Source organism: Vulpes lagopus, chromosome 2, assembly GCF_018345385.1.
Source record: "Vulpes lagopus strain Blue_001 chromosome 2, ASM1834538v1, whole genome shotgun sequence".
In the NCBI taxonomy this organism is placed as follows: Eukaryota; Metazoa; Chordata; class Mammalia; order Carnivora; family Canidae; genus Vulpes; species Vulpes lagopus.
This window is the reverse complement of record NC_054825.1, coordinates 85227503-85245225: the sequence shown is the minus strand read 5'-3', so window position 1 is coordinate 85245225 and position 17723 is coordinate 85227503. Positions and strand designations below refer to the sequence as shown.

At 34.7% G+C, this 17723-nt stretch overlaps 1 protein-coding gene and 1 pseudogene across 9 annotated transcripts in view; both read left to right on the top strand.

Moving 5' to 3' along the window:
* Positions 1 to 17723, top strand: part of AHI1 (Abelson helper integration site 1) — a 203085-nt gene that overhangs the window by 46700 nt on the left and 138662 nt on the right. For all 9 annotated transcript variants that reach the window (XR_005985976.1, XM_041743284.1, XM_041743282.1 and 6 more), the window contains exons 13-18: positions 145 to 268; positions 5315 to 5544; positions 7995 to 8101; positions 11214 to 11332; positions 14157 to 14287; positions 16045 to 16185. Coding sequence is in view for 8 of the 9 variants with exons in the window: in XM_041743284.1 (XP_041599218.1) it covers positions 145 to 268; positions 5315 to 5544; positions 7995 to 8101; positions 11214 to 11332; positions 14157 to 14287; positions 16045 to 16185 (852 nt within the window). In the remaining variant the exon portion in view is untranslated. The remainder of the gene's footprint in view (positions 1 to 144; positions 269 to 5314; positions 5545 to 7994; positions 8102 to 11213; positions 11333 to 14156; positions 14288 to 16044; positions 16186 to 17723) is intronic.
* LOC121484281 lies at positions 10290 to 10819 on the top strand (annotated as a pseudogene).

Below are 17723 nucleotides of genomic sequence, written 5' to 3'. Positions count from 1 at the left end.
TTTGACATTTTTTATGCTGAAAATATCTTTGGTGATAATCTTAATGCTTGCTTTGTATGCAAATTATTATAAGCTGTGTTTTTGTCTATTACTGGATTAAGGACTCTGTCTAGAAACCCACTAACCTTTGAATATTTTCATTAGTATATGAAATTCCTTCTGGGCGTTTCATGAGAGAATTGTGTGGCCACCTCAATATCATTTATGATCTTTGCTGGTCAAATGATGATCGTTATATCCTTACTGCATCATCTGATGGCACTGCCAGGTTAGTATACTTAAGAAGTACTTTTTGTATATGTTGTATGTTGTTTGCCATCAAGGAAAACAAAGAGAATATAAAGTGATACAACTATTCTTATGCTTCAATAATATTTTGCTTATCGAGGAACTGTCATACAGACTAATTACTAGTAGAAAACTTTTTCCTGACGATGTTTTTATTAAATATATTTTATTTATGTAATATGGGATGCTTCTAGTTCTCCATGTCCTTAAATGAACATTATGTACATTGTTTAATACTGTACACTGTTTGACATAATATAAACAATTGATATTTTTCTTAGAATATAAGCTCTAAATGGTAGGGATTCTTTCTTCACTGCTGTGTGCAAGGACCAGGCCACAGTGATGCACAGTGCTTGGTATGGGGCAAGTAAAGGTTTCCTCTGCTATACAGAAGTACAGCATTCCTATGAAACCTTTCCTAAGATGAAATGGCATAAAGTGAAGTAGTAATTAACTATTAATTGATTTGGAAATTTTTTTAAGTGTTCCCAGACCCAAAAAATAACCTCCTTTGGAGTTTTTGATACCGTAGGACACATCTTGCTAAGGGATGCACAAAATAAATTGAGATAGAGCACAAATGCTCACAGAGTTTAGAGCTATGAGAGCTTGAAGTTGAGGTGCTGAGTGTAGTACCTGGGGAAGAGCATGGCAGTGCCACTCTCACTGCTGGGGATGTGTACTGCCTTTGTAAGGACTCACTGCAAAACAACTGCTGGACCCTTTTTTTTTTTTTTTCTTGCTTTCTCCTTTTTCTCATTAAAGAAGAAATTCTCTTCAGGTTTTTTTGGTTAGTGAAAACAGGTACTAATGTAGGTCTTAGGTAAAAAACAAAGTGGTGTAATGCAAACTTTCGAGAAGCAGGGGATACCTGTAAGTGTAAGTGAATATGTACCTTGTGCTTTAGGAGTTTTATAGATTGTTAATATTTGCATTTTTCAGAATGTCAGTCATAAAGTAATTTAACCCCTTCCAACTTTTATTAAGTATCATAATAAAATTTTTAAAAGCTACCTTGTAAATTTCCTTGACATTGTTTTAGCTGCTTGTTCTACCTTGCATATATTATTAGGTGATTTTTCAAGATGCTTTATATTATATATGTAATTTAATTTGATTCCAACAAATGTGAGTGGATACACATAAATATTTGTTATCTCTGTACACCGGGAAGCTGACATTTAGAGTAGTTCTGGATACCCTCTGACTTCACTCTTCTGTATTTCTGCTTCTGGCTTTTTAAACACACTTTTTAACAGACGCTTCTAGTGCCTTGGTCCCCTCTGTGAATCTTATCAGCTTCCTTTTTAATATAAAATGTCTAATGGATTAAGATGTTGTCATCACTGTTTTGTTTCTGTTTAAATGCAGAAGATAGTAACTGGTGAGACTTGATTTCCTTCCCTCTGTAGCTGGGCACCTGCTGTTAGTCCCCCTAACAGCATCCTCCAGGACCTCTGGTCTGTTTGTTCTCTCAGCATAGCCATTCTATCTGATGGAGGGTTGTACTAGAGAATAGTGCATAACCTTGCAAAGGCCTGACTGTGGATTTTTAAGTCTTGAAATCACCTGAGCTCCCATCACAGCTGAGCAAGCTTTTTCCTTATCTTTATTTAGGTATCTTTTCCCCTTCTTCTGGTAGCACATCCTTACAGCACTTGGAGTTCCCTACGTGGAGTTACATATTCCCACTTTCACTAGCTGACTACCTTCAACTTACAGTGAAATTAAACGAGACATGAACTTCCTGTATCTCCCTCTGCTTTCCCACTCAGTATCTATAAATGTACCCAGCTTTATCTCTGTGGCTCCTAACAAAGATGTATGGGTAAAGACACCCTTCCGGCCATTCTTTGACATGTGCTTTTAATCTCAGTCCTTCAATCTACGATTCTGCTTCCTATACCCCTCTTGTCTCTTCTATATCTTTCTCTCTGTTGATTTTGTCCTCTCTTATTAAAAATGTGCTCAAATCTCCTTAAGAAATCTTTTTCTCAGTTCTTCCTGGTTTTCATACTATCACATTATTTTTCTTTCTACACCATCAGGAATGTTCTACACACATGATCTTTAGCTCAACCCAGTGAGTCTGGCTTTCACTCCTACCTTGCTAGAGCAACCTTCTTTAAGAGCTCAGCAGTTTCTTGCTGACTCTCACACCTGGTGGCCAGTGTTGGTCCTTATCCTGTTTGCTTTCACTACAGTAATTAATTGTTGATCCGTTTTAAAAGATTTTAAATTAATAGTTTTATCAGCAGCCTCTTCTTTTTGCCTTTTATGAGCCTGGCCAGTTCTTGTTCCCTGTCTCTTGTTCCTCTTCCTCTGCCTGTTCTCTATAGATGTTTATTCCTAGAATCTTCCTACTTGATCATCTTCCCTGGTTTGCTGTGCTCATCTTGGTCTCTCTCCTCTTCCCCAGCTTTGAATCTCACTTATATGAGCTGACTTCTAGTGCCCACTTTTTTTCGGAGTTTCACTTTCTGTTACACACTTCTCTCTGGACTGCTGGTAGCACCCCAGATCCAAACCCAGACTTCCTAATATCGCCAAACTTTGCTTTCCTTTTTTAGTCCTCTTGTAGGTTTTTTTTTTTTTCATAACCTCCACCCTTTCTCCTGAGGCAGGAACTCAGAGTAGCACTTATTTCTTTTTTGTTTCCACCATAACTTCCCATATCCAAGCAATACCACAGTCTATCAGTTTGCCCTCCTAAAAGGCTCCCCATTCTGTCACACTTTCTATCTTCACAGCTGTTACCTTCATTCAGATACTTGCTATCTGCCTCTTGGTTAAACTGTTGGTGCTGACCTTTCCCACTGTTGAGCCTCTGTTCCTCCAGCTTTCCACAACCATCTTTCATACTGCCCTGGTTTTCAAAAGTCTTTGATTCCCACCACCCTTTTGAAAATGTTCTAGTTCCTTAGCATGGCATAATAGGTATGTTTCTCATTGACCCTACATCCGTCTCCTGTGTACTTGCCATATACCCTCAGCCTCACCCACACAATCTTTTTAAATGCCCTTAGCATTTTACCCTCTTTGGTATCTCTCCATGCCTCCTCTTCCTGTACTTAAATGCCCTTTTCCTGGGCTTCCTGCTTAAGGCAGTCACTCAGCAAACATTTAAGTGCCTTTTGTGAGCCACTGTGGGCTCGTAGTCATCATTTAAAACCCAGCTCAGTTTTAACCATTTCTTAAAATCTCTTGGATTTTTCCACATAGCATATACTATATTGTAGTAAAATATACCTCTTTATGTGTCTTTGAGATTGATACTTTTTGAGGGCTCTTTGTATCATAAAAGTATTTATTTGTATAGGATTAACTAAGTGAAGGAAGAAACATTGCGGCTAGAACCAAAAAGAGTGAGATTTTGAAAGAGGTAAAGAAAAGATTTTGAATAAGCTAAAATTAGAGGAAAAGAATTAGAGTTGCTAATGCTCCAAGTGGCAGAAGCATGGGCTTCTGGCCAGGTCTTCTGTCTTCCTCGTTAAGTGTTAGTAGTGTCTCCTGAGTAATTCCCACTGGTTCTTGCCTATTGGATATTATATCAAATAATAATACTAAGATTTTTAAGCAAGCAACTGAAATTTTAACAATCTTTTAAACTATATTCTTTTTATTATTTTTAATTTTTTAAAACTCTTCTAACAATCTTCATTACAAATTAGTGATTTTGTTCTTTCAATAAGTACTGTATTTCATGTAGCATATATTCATTCAAAGTATTACTATGGTAAAAGTGTTTATGCAGTGACACACGTGCTTTATTTTCACTTGAAAACATGTTCTTTCACTTCCTTCATTATTATTTTGGATTCTTAGTAATTGAAGATCAGATCCTGTATTTGAAGCAGCTGCTGAGAAAACTCATAGAATGTTATTCTTAAATGGCAACTGTATTTTTTTCTTTCATCGATAATTTTGAAAAGGACTTAATTTGCTTTAGTTCTTAGGTTGTGATTAAAAGAATTAACTCAAAATCCCCCTATTAAAAATTAATATATTTTCTAATTCTAATAATTTAAACAAACTGTTTAAAATCTAGTGTTTCACACTCATTTAATACCTTTCTGTTACTAAATTTTGCCTATTTTTATGCACTGACTAGAGATGCAGAGTAACATAACAGTTTTAACTCCTAGGGTTTACTCTTTTGTAAGGACTGTAGCAATGACAGTAATATTACTTTTTTAAAAATTATCCATTATTTAGAGGAAGAGATAGTAAAACTATTGAGCATAAATTGAGTGTTTAATGCAAGTCTGTAATATAGTCTGTTTTCTATCTGGTGGGATTTTGTGTGTTATGATTGTACATATTTAGATTTATCAAAATATAATTATCAAAATATCAAATTATATCAAAATATTATAATTAATCAATCTTACCAATCTTATATGATTATCAAAATATTATAATGAATTCAATCTTATTTTATTCAGGTATCATATAGTAATTTCAGTATAGCTTTCAAGACTTTGAGATTGTGATCATTATCTAAGCTTGGAAATTACAAATAAAAAGTTAATAGATTATCTTATTCTCTAAACCTCTACTAGTGAGCATTTTGCAAAAGCAATATATACAACCTAAGCAGAGAATAAAGTTCTTCCTATATTTTATTTTTTGTATGTAATGTACTAAATGCAGTGTTTTACCAAACTATTCAATGTATGTTTAATCAATATCAAAAATAGGTTTTTAAAAATATATATCCAAATACAATTTTTCATTTTACAGTATAGATTAAAATTAGTAGACAAATTAACCATTATACTTGATAATAACTAAGAAATAGCTTTGTCAAAATGTACAGAACTCCAGCCATCAAATATTTGATCACATTATTTTTTATTATTACGAAATTTAGTTTACCATTGGTTATTGTCATTGCTTACTTCAGTTCCACTGGCTGTGCTGGTCTTTTTTTTTTTTTTTTTTTTTTTGTGCTGGTCTTTAGAGAAAGTTTTAGAAACTTCTGCCTTTCAGAAGCAATATATAACTTTCTATCCTTTTCTAGGATATGGAAAAATGAAATAAATAATAGCAATACATTCAGAGTTTTACCTCATCCCTCTTTTGTTTACACGGCCAAGTTCCATCCTGCGGTCAAAGAACTGGTGGTTACTGGATGCTATGATTCTGTGATACGGATATGGAAGGTTGATATGAGAGAGAATCCTGCTGTATTGATCCGACAGTTTGACACACACAGGAGTTTCATCAACTCTCTCTGCTTTGATATTGAAGGTATGTCAGAACATATTCCAAATGAAGAATTTTTAAAAATATTTTATTCACTAAGAATTTTTCTAAGCTTGAAGGGATTTTGTGTGTTTTGATTGTACATATTTAGATTTACGTGTATTTGTGGATCATATTGTAAACACGGGCACAGATTTAGCAGTGAGGGCATTTTGTTTGTAATTTTAAAATCATTAAATTCTGGGGTGCCTGTGTGGCTCAGTCGGTTAAGCACCTGAATCTTGATTTCGGCTCAAGGTCATGATCTTAGGGTCGTGAGATTGAGCCCACATTGGACTCTGCGCTCAGCATGGAGTCTGCTTGTTCCTCTCCTTCTCCTCCCCACTGTGCATGCTCTCTCTCTCAAAGAAATTAAATAAAATCTTTCTTTAAAAAATCATTAAAGTCATTAAATTCTTAAACGTTTAGATTCAACTAATCTTTGCTGTAACAACCAGATACCAAATTTTATAAGTATATTTCATTGGATTGATGATTATCCCCTCAGTAAGTTTCTTTTCTTTTCTTTCCTTTCTTTTCTTTCTTTTTCTTTTCTTTTTCAGTAGGTTTCTTTTAAGTGGCTTTTGAGTTAAAAGGTTAAAATGATGAAGGGGGGGAAATGCCAAAAGAATATTAGATAGATAGCAGGGGAAACCTGTATTTATACTATGTACTGAGGGCACTGTGTGCTGGGCACCTTGCATTCAGGTAACAGTTAACAGGTACATGTTAGGGATCCCTGGGTGGCACAGCAGTTTGGCGCCTGCCTTTGGCCCAGGGCGCGATCCTGGAGACCCGGGATCGAATCCCACATCGGGCTCCCGGTGCATGGAGCCTGCTTCTCCCTCTGCCTGTGTCTCTGCTTCTCTCTCTCTCTCTCTGTGTGTGACTATCATAAATAAATTAAAAATTTAAAAAAAAAAAAAAACAGGTACATGTTATATAGTTGTCTGATTGCATCTTAAGAAATGTTCTATTATTGGCAATACTTAGAATGTTTCCAGCTTTCTCCTACCATGAACATGATTTCTGTGAATAAAATACACAAAAAAGTATATATAAAAGTTGTATGTACAGCTTTCTATATATACAAAGCTTTGTTGCACTGTTTATGATTCTATTCTCTTTTTTTTTTTTAAAGATTTATTTATTTATTCGTGAGAGACACAAAGAAAGAGCCAGAGACATAGGCTGAGGGAGAGGCAGGCTCCCCGCAGAGAGCCCACGCCCTGAGCCAAAGGCAGACATTCAACCATTGAGCCACCCAAGCATCCCTATGATTATTTTCTTAGCATAAGTTCTCAGACTGGAGGTTGCTGAGTCGCATATTTCTGGAGTCCTTGCTGTGTGCTGTGATGTTTTAAGTACATGTGTAAGCTCACTTATTCCCCACAGACCCTTATGAGAATGGTATATAGTCACCTTTACTTTATTTCAGACACTGATAGGTAGACTAGAACTATAATAAATTAGGATAGGGTCCAGATAAAAATGACAGCACTGCTAATATATTCAGTTTACTACAAGCATGTTAAGAAGTCAGAAAAGGAAAAGTCAACCAAGGATAGAAAGGTGTGCAAACTTTGTCTTGGTAAAAATAGCTCAAATAGAAAAAGAGGGATGAATTTCTTCAAATATTTGACTAAGATACCCAAATGTGAAACAAAAAAATAATCAGTCTATTTTGCTCCATTAGGTAGAGATGGGACCAAAGCCACTGAAGACAGATATCTGTTGTTCAGAATTAGAACATTCTAGTATATAGGGTAGTTCATCAGTTGACTAGCTGCTTTGTAAAATACTAAGTTCACAGTTACTGAACAACCATCTGTTCAAGATGGTGTGGAAGATATTCATGAGGGGGTATAAAGTTGAATTTGATGCTCTCTGAGGTCCCATTCTACTATAAAATGGTTTGACTAAGAATTTATGTTAAATTAGAACATCTGTTATTTATCATTTTATTCATTCCCTGATCGTTTATTAACTTTCTACTAGTATCAGCTATTTTGCTAACAGTATATATTAGGATATAGGTGTTTTTTCAGGAGTATAAAACAGATTATGTAGGTTAATAAAGGTGGGAAATACAGATATGTACTGAATAATTCAAATTATTTGTTTGGCTTTAGAATTTGAACCATTTACAAATGTAGTGAGATGCTCGTTTCTTTTTGTATTCAAATTCACATAAGTGACAAAGGGAAATAAGTCATCAAAAGTAATTCAAAAGAGTGAAGAATTCATTTAAGATAATTGGAATTTGATTACTAGTTGTATTGGGTTTTTTGTGCTTTTCTTCTTTTCTTTTTTTTTCCTTTTTTTTTTTTTTTTTACTAAAATATCATTTAAGAGCACTCTGATTCTTTGTTATACTAGGATGTGTTTTCCCAATTTCATATTACTTTTTTCTACCTATGTGTAGTATTCGTGAGTAATTTTTTTTTTTTTAATAGGTCATCACATGTATTCAGGAGATTGCACGGGGGTGATTGTTGTTTGGAATACCTATGTCAAAGTTAATGATGTCAAACATTCAGTGCGCCACTGGAGTGTAAATAAGGTATAAAATCATATTTCATATTTGGGAATTAATTAAAGAAATTAGAAAAAAATTGAACCTAATGACTTTAGAAATAAGACATCAGGACATTATTTCTCTCCTCTCAAAAAAAATGAAGTTTTTCTCAGCCCCAGCAAAGTCAATTATCATTGATTAATTATGTAGTCTTCCTGATAGCTAATTGATGACACAGCAACTTAGAGAAAATTTTCATTTTGGCCAAACTTAACTTTCTTATTTTTGAACCGTAATTTGTGATATGACATTCAATGATCCATTGCTGGAATTATGCTAAAGTGAGGAATATGTTATATTACCATCTGTAAGTAATACCTTGTATTTTCTGCTATTCATGTTCTTTTTTTATTTTTTGACCCCATAACATTACTCTAAAACCAGTGTGCTCAATGTTTTGTTAACAGTGCTATCTTTCACATTTATGTAATCATGAGTCGGTCTATCATTTATTCACAATAATTCTTTACATTTGAATTGTACTAAGTAGGCAGGAATGAATGATCTCTCATTTTTGGTGTAGAGGGTTTTTAAGGCTGGGTATATTAAGCAATTTTATTGGTGCATATTCAGTATTTTTTAACTAAAAACACAAAGTGAATTATTAAACCTGAGTTTGTTTTATGTAAGTTGATATAGTTTACTTTATTTCAGACACTGATAGGTAGTGATAAAGGATCTATACAAACTTTAGTTGAATCTGTCAGCTCTATTTTAAAAACTGTTCTATTTTTAGTCATTTTTATTTAGTCTGTCAGATTAAGGATTGATGGCTTAGGATTCATGTTGTAGCCTAGTTTCACACACTTTGAAAAGAACTTTCTTTTTTTTTTTTTTTTTAAGATTTTATTTATTTATTCATGAGAGACAGAGAGAGAGAAAGAGACAGAGAGAGAGAAAGAGGCAGAGACACAGACAGGGGGAGAAGGGAGCCCAGTGCGGGGAGCCTGATCTGGGACTCGATCCGGGACTCGATCTGGGACTCCAGGATCACACCCTGGGCCAAAGGCAGGCTCTAAACCACTGAGCCACCCAGGGATCCCCTGAAAAGAACTTTCTAATTACTTATATACCTGAGGGATTGGCAAGACTCCAAAGGCACCTTTTCCACTAATTTGAGTGTACAGTGCAGATTCTACTATTTGTGTTAAAAATCATTTGTTTCCTTACCTCAATATAGTAACTAAAAGGCAAACTTATCTTCAAAGTCTGCCGCCTGGTGGTTACTTGAGACAGTCCAAAATAAAAAGTTAGGAAATGAGCTGGAGTCTCTTTTAGGAGCTAATGCCCTAGGACAAACTGTAGACTGTGATTTCTTACCTAGTTCTTCTCTTCAGCCGGCAGCGTGAGAAATGCTAAATTATACTCATCTGTCCCTTAAAATGACCTGTCCATGTGCTATGGCCCCCACAGGACATGGACTTCAAAACTAAGGCTTTTTGTTTTTTGTTTGAGTGTGATTATGATAAAAGTAAAGGGAAGTCACTAACAGATACTACAAATGCTAAATTTGCCGGCACTTTTGTCAATTTCATGACCAACACTTTTTAGACAGTTTTGTGTTTGGATTTTGCACTTTTGCATTTGTGTGTTGCTCAGACCCCCAGCAGTGCATCGCATCCCCAGACTGTTGTAGTTCAGTCACTATAACGTTACCCCATGTGTACTGTCAGTGCTTTTTTTTTCTGTAACTTTAGAAAAGCAGCTAACAGCAGGCGTTGGTCTCTGACAGCTTTGCAGCCTGGGCTCAGCTGTTGATACTCGGATCATGGCAGTTTGTTCTCCACCTCTGCTGGTGCCAAACTACCTCTGAAGGGGAGGAACATCCTCTCAGAGAAAGAGACAAAGCATGCTAACAGGTCATCAAAGGAAAAGAATTCACTATTCTGCCTGAAGGTTAAAGCAGACTTTCTTCTGACTCTCTGGACTTTAGTCTAAACAGTTTTGTATTTATGAGTTTTTTTCCTTTTTTCCTAGTAATCCGCACAAAAAGGACCTTTAGTAATTTTTGCTATGTGAGGCTCATCCAGGCAGATTTTCCTTCAGTACATAGGTCTTTCTTGACATCCTAAGTCAGGCATCTTCTATAGCTGCCTTAAATAATTATTAAAAAAAAAAAAAATCCTGGAGGCTCAGGTGCACTAAAGATTCGGCTCCACCTGTACCCTCCACCATGGCCAAGGAACGCATTGCTGCTGGAGCTATAGTGGTCATTAATGCTACTTGACAGGAGGTGCTGAAGACCACCCTTGTCCACCATGGCCTCGCACAGTGGATTCGCAAAGCTACCAAAGCCTTAGTCAAGTGCCAGACCCATCTTAGGTGTGCTTGCATCCAACTCTGATGAGCCTCTGTAGGTCAAGTTGGTGGAGGCTCTTTGTGCTGAACACCAAATCAACCTAATTAAGGTTGATGACAACAAGAAACTAAGGGAATGAATGGGTAGACCTCTGTGAAACTGACAGAGGGGGGAAAACTCCATGAAGTCGTTGGTTGCAGTTGTGTGGTGGTTAAGGATTATGGCAAAGAGTCTCAGACCAAGGATGTCATCACAGAATACTTCAGATACAAGAAATGATTCTTGTTGCTTAAAAAAATAAATAAATAAATTAAAAATTCCCTAAAATTACGATCTAAATTACATGGTCTCAGAATAAGATGTCAATAAGATGCCATACCTTTTTTAGGACAACACGGGGATAAATGCACGAAGATATAATCTTAGACTGAAATAGAACTTAAAAGTCAATTCTCTACTAACTTTTGAAGTCATAAAGATTAGCAGCTTTCTTATACGATGGTAAGCAAGAAAATACAAAGTTAGAAGTTGTGTTTTATGAAGTGCTTATTTGGGAATACATTACAGAAATGCTAATTAAATGTGGTATTACATAACAATCAAAAAAGACATACTGTCAGCTGTATTTTCAACCTGTAAGTGAAGTTCCTAGAATTCCTTTTGCTAACAATTTAAAAAAATACTTTAAATTACGATAAAAAATGACTTCCTTAAATTAGTTTTGTACTCCAAAAGGGGCTTTATATTAGACAATCTGTAAAGTGATAATATTTTTATAATCTTTTTAAATCATTTTAGGAAATTAAAGAGAGTGAGTTTAAGGGGATTCCCATAAGTTATCTGGAGGTTCATCCCAATGGAAAACGATTGTTAATCCATACCAAAGACAGTACTTTGAGAATTATGGATCTCCGAATGTAAGTATATATTTCAGTATTGACAGGTCAATACTGACTGACTCATAGAATAAGAAATGAGTTCATTCATACGTATAAAATGAAGCTGTGGTTCTCAAGTAGACAGTTTGTCCTCTCAGAAGACGTCTAACAATGTCTAAAGGCATTTTTGAATGTTAGTATTTAGTGGATAGAGATCAGATAGTATATAGTGGATAGAGACCAGAGATACTGCTAAGTATTCTACAGTTTATAAGACAGTCCCTCCACAAAGAATTTTCTGGCTCAAAATGTGAATAGTTCTGGAGCTGAAATATAGTCAGTTGCTTTTTGTTGTTACAATTTAAATCTTTTTTTTTTTTAAGATTTTATTTATTCATGATAGACACACACACACAGAGAGAGAGAGAGAGAGAGAGAGAGAGAGAGAGACAGGCAGAAGGAGAAGCAGGCTCCGTGCAGGGAGCCTGACTTGATCCTGGGACTCTAGGATCACGCCCCGGGCCAAAGGCAGGCACTAAACCACTGAGCCACCCAGGCTGCCCTGTTGTTACAATTTAAAAAAAAGATAATTCTTAATTCTCTTTTGCCTTAGAATATCTTTTATCTCTATGATAATGGTATAGCATAGTACTACGATATAATATCGTAACAGAATGAGATGGTTTTTGATCAATATATCCTTGTTTTTCTTATTTTGTTTTATTTCTAAATTAAAAAAGGAAATTTCCTAAATATAAAAAGCAGAAGCAGAGTTCTGAAAAAAACAGCATGGTCTTCTATGCTTTTGTTTTGGTGTTAAGTGTACCAATAAAACAAATGAGAACTCTAGTTTTATTAGATTTCATTATTGTGTTTAGAAAGGAAAATGTGATCTATACTGGTTTATTCTACAATTCACTTGTAGGGCTAACTGGTAAGGACTTCATTGTTTATGCAGAGCTGTTTAGGATATAGGCATCAGTGCAATTGGAGAATTCAGAGCAGTTCATCAGGAGTTTATAATCTAGTTATACTGCCTCCAGAATAACACAAGACATTTAATTAGGCTAAATTGTGAGATCTTCTAAGACTGGAATCTGTTTATTCTTCTTTTATACATAATACCCATGTCACGCTTGGAAGATAGCAAGTACTTGATATGTATTATTTTAATGACTGTAAATATTTCATAAAAGGATTATATCTCTCATGGCAACAGGTAAAGGTGATGATGGCTATTCTATAGTCTTCTGTTAAAGGCTCTATGGAGAGGCTGGCCTTTGAGCTCAATCTGAAAGGATGGATAGAATTTAGGTAAGACAGAAGTGTTATCAGGAGGGTGGGAAATATGAAGATCCTGGAATAAAATTCCAAGGTAGGATAATAGAAGTTGTGTTCAAGGCAGGGTGAGTAAGTCTGTAGGAGCATTAATTTCTTGATAAGGAGTGCTGAGAGAGAATTTTTTTAGAAATGGATTAGTGCCATGTTTAGAAGGCTAGGCCTAAAGAATTTGGTTATTCTCTTTTTAAGTAGTGTACAGTATTCAGTTTAGAATCCTGCTTGAGCTTTGGAGGCAAACTGCTTAGAGTCAAATACTGCCTTTTTCATCCCTGACCAACTGATTAACCATTATTCTGTGCCTCTCTTTTCTCCTCACTCAAATGGGAGAAATAATAAACCATATTCATAAGGGTTTTGTGGGGAATAAATTAGTTTACACATGTAAAGTACTTAAAACATTATACCATATAACAAGGACTCCAGAAATATTTGAGCCAGTAACCTGAGGTCTGGGAATTTATGTGAAAATAGTTATAAAACAGTGAAAAAATATATATACACAAGATTGTTCATGGAACTCATGTTCATGGTAGGGGAAAGCTACAGATATCCTAAGTGTTGTCCCATAGTAGATGATTTCTTAAGGAATGTTTAGAGTGTGATAAAATATACCTAGTAAACGAATGCATAATCATAATCAGTATTTCCTGACACAGAAGGCCATTATTATGATTTATTGTTAAAAAAAAGAAAAAGCATATGTTGGGACACTGTATGTAATGACCTCTCTGTAAACCAAGGATGATAATAGTGCTTACCTGGCACATAGTGAGCACTAAAATAATGTTAGCTATTATTCACAAATGAAAAAGTCTAGAAGGTTATATACCATATTTAATAGATGATTTAATAATATTTTTGTGTAATATTCCTGTAAGAATCCAACTACTCGTTGTGTGATTTTTAAAATTTATCACATGGGAAAAATGGAATATAACAGTTTTGTACATTTTTAAGTAACCAACTCAAATACCACTTCTTTTTTTTTTTTTTTTTTAATTTTTATTTATTTATGATAGTCAAAGAGAGAGAGAGAGAGAGAGGCAGAGACACAGGCAGAGGGAGAAGCAGGCTCCATGCACCGGAAGCCCGATGTGGGATTCGATCCCGGGTCTCCAGGATCGCGCCCTGGGCCAAAGGCAGGCGCCAAACCGCTGCGCCACCCAGGGATCCCCAAATACCACTTCTATAAAGGAAGCTCCCTCTTCACAGCTAGAAATAATCACTTTCATCCAAATCTTCAAAGTACTCATTTTGTTCTTTTGTGACACTTCCTGCATCCAATTTCTGTTTTATATTAATGCATTCTTTCTCTCTCCTGCTAAATTATAAACTCCCTGAGCTCTGGGACTCCCTCTTCATTATTCTGCATCATTGTAGAATGTCTCCCACATAACAGATTCTCAAAAAATTGTTAAATGCAAAAGAAGTATTAAAAAAAAAAGTTTTTAAAAGAGAAGGTTTTTTTTATCAGTCTTTTCAGTGAGTAAGGTTACATTTGTGAAATCTTTTTTGTTTGTAGATTAGCAGCAAGGAAATTTGTAGGTGCAGCAAATTACCGGGAAAAAATTCATAGTACTTTGACGCCATGTGGGACTTTTCTCTTTGCTGGAAGTGAGGATGGTATAGTATATGTTTGGAACCCAGAAACAGGTAAATATTTCGTTGATCTTAAAAAAATTTTTTTGGATTGCTTTTGTTTTTGAAGAGGTGTGGAAACTACCATTTTGTGGAATAATTTTCAAGGAAATTCTGATTTCAGGTTCTCAGTTATGTTTTTCAAAATGGGAAAGCTGATAATGGGACTCTGCTGTCGACTAAATTTATATTAACTTTGGCCTTTATTGCTTTGATATCTTCATGGATTTAGAATTTCACATTATAATTCAAGGCTTATTCTATCCTTGTGTTATAATGAGATATTGTCAATCTTATGAGAAGTATTTTTCATTGTGGTTGACATGTGATATTAGTTTCAGGTGTACAAGGAACATAAAGATTCAACAGTTATATACATTACGAAATGCTCACAATAATAAGTGTAGTTACCATTTGTCACTATACAAAGTTATTTCAGTATTATTGACTATATTCCCTATGCTGTATTAAGAGAAGTTCTTAATCAAGATTGTAATACAAAATACTTATAAGCTGAACTTGGGATGTAAGTGGGTATACAAACGGCTAAACAGCTGTAATATATTTTTTTATTAGAAATAAATCAATTCCTCTCAAAGTTTTGCTGTCTGAAACTTAATAGCAATTTATCTGGGATGCCTGGCTGGCTCAATTGATAGAGCATGCGACTCTTGATCCTTGGGATCATAAGTTCGAGCCCCACATGGGTGTAGAGAGTACTTAAAAGTAAAAATCCTTAAAAGAGAAAAAACAAAAGGGATTTACTTCAATTATGCTAATTAATATTTTCCCAGTACAGTAAGCTGTTACATTGGGAAGTTCATTGGTGCCTTACCTTTGCTTTTCAAAAGAAAAGCTAAAACCACATAAACATTTGTTAGCAATAAATGGAGAGAATTTTATAAAATTTAAAGTAACTTTAATCAGTAGTTTGTGGTTCACTGTGTTTATTCTGTTGATATTTTCCCCAAGCTTTTATTTAAATTCCAGTTAGTTAACATACAGCGTAGTATTTTTGAGGTGTAGAATTTATCGATCCAACACTTAAATATACAATACCTAGCTCATTGCAGCAAGTGCCCTCCTTAATGCACATTCTCTCCATCTTTCCTTTAGGCATTTTTGACTAATCAGTTCGCCCTGGGTTTGTTTGTTTGTTTGTTTTCTTACTGAGTGTTGATACTTTAGTATCAGTTTGGAAGCATTAAATCTCTTTTCTACTTCAATAAATAGATCTTGGTTTTTTTGCTTTTTGAGCTCCAGTTTTCATATGCTCCTTAGACCTCCATTACAGGCTTCTTTTAGCCATGAATAATCATGTATCTTGAAAGCAGGCGGTACCTCAGTTTCTGGAAAAAGTAGAAAAATGAATTCCCTACCAAACTCATTCAGCCAGTTTCTTCAGTTCTAGAATCCATAGCCTACCCCCTACCCCCCACCCCAGTCCTCCCTGAGTTCTTTGTTATGAATTTGCATTTGCCCAGCTGTCACTTCTCAGTTAGGTACTTCTATCCTGCTAAGCTCTTTTTAAAAAAATTTTGTGTCTTGAAAAACCTCATTGAAGAGGTTGGGTTGAGAAGTAGAAAGAGGAGATTCAAGACGATGAAAAATAATTAATATGAGTTCTATGACTATTTTTAAGTATTTGAGTTTTTCATGTAAATAATGCAAGCTTTGTTATTCCTAGAACTATTTTTAGTAAGTTACAGAATAATCTTCTAATGAGAGAAATTTGAGATAGTGCAAATTATTAAATGTCTTTTTTTACTTAGGAGAACAAGTAGCAATGTATTCTGACCTGCCATTCAAATCACCCATTCGAGACATTTCTTATCACCCGCTTGAAAATATGGTTGCATTTTGTGCATTTGGGCAGAATGAGCCAATTCTTCTGTATATTTACGATTTCTATGGTAAGTTCACTGCTGATAAGTAGAGTATTTCAAGTAACTTTTAGACGGAACCAAGAATCATGAGCTTTGTGACAACTATCAACCTTTGTTTTAATGAAGCTCTTTTGAATATGTTTTAAGACACAAACAGATTAAATACATTACATTATTATTGTATTAGGATATTTTATTTTTCCATAAGCACTGTTATGGAGTTTAAATGTCAGCAAAGGTACACATAAATTGTTGTGCCCCTTTGTTGGAATCACAGAAAGGTAATCATCACTTTCTTTTTAAATTTGAATAAATAAAATTCACCTAAAAATTATTTGAGAATGTGTTAACTACATTTAAAAGATATACAACATTTAGGAAATAAGGATCTTTAATGTTTTCATTTGAATATTTAGTTTCTCATTCCGTGGTTTTGTTTTTCACTAAAGCACATTGTTGTAATAAGTCACAGTCTTAAGAATCTCTTACCCTAGAAGGAAGGCAAAACCTCAAATGTCTATGAAAACAAGATCTGGAATTAGAAATTTAATGTCTTTTTCTACTCTAAAATTACACTATTCTGTCATTCTGACAAAAAATAAGGAAACAAAGACTCTGACTACATTTTTGAGGAATAATATGGCATTCTTAAAATTATTTGGATTTATGTTACTTTTTATACATTTCTTTAATTTCTGTCCTGAGGTTAGGACTTCATTGTTCTGCATTATTTGTACTAATGTCACTCCCTGAACCCAGTTCCATTTTCTTTATATATTAAATCTTGTTCAAAAATAAAACGGTCTTTAGTAGTCTCTGATTTGTTTAGGATGTCAAGTATCATCTTTTGCTGTTTTTGCTAAGCTAGAGAGATACACACACAATGTCATAAATACATAAATACACAAATACATAGGTAATATCAACATGGAATTATTTGGCAGAAAGTCTTAAATGAAATGGGAGTGGTTACATTTATTGTGTTAATACAGATATTGCTTAGCAGTTAATTAGTTATGGGTTAATGGTTATAATAAGTGCTAAATTATTAGACAGTTAAGTTCTAAGCCTGAAATTGTTGATCATTTTATGAATTTTATTATGCTATCCAGGTAAATCATATTAGAAAAAAAATTTGTAAAATTGAGATTTCTTTTGAAAAATTTTACCAGGAAGAGATACCGAATTTCTCTAACACATATTCAAACCATTCATATTCAGACCATTCCCATGTTCAAACACACACAGGCCGTTCTTTGTGCATGCACTCACTCTTCACTTGAAGGGGAGTCACACCTAGGCACCGCGTCACTGGGACTATTTTACAGAAGCAGGCGGCACAGTTGTTTCCTCAGAACCTTTAGAGCTTTCACACAGTGTCCCTTCAATTCCTAATGTGCTTTATAGGCTTTTGCAGTTTTCACTACAAGTGCAAGTGGAAATTCCATTCTTTATCTTTTTTTTTCCCCCAGTATTTTTTTTGTCACTGATTGAGGTTTTCCATCATTAGGTTAGCCAGTTTGGTTTGCCAATTTGGTTTTTTGATAGTAGGCTTTTAGACTAAG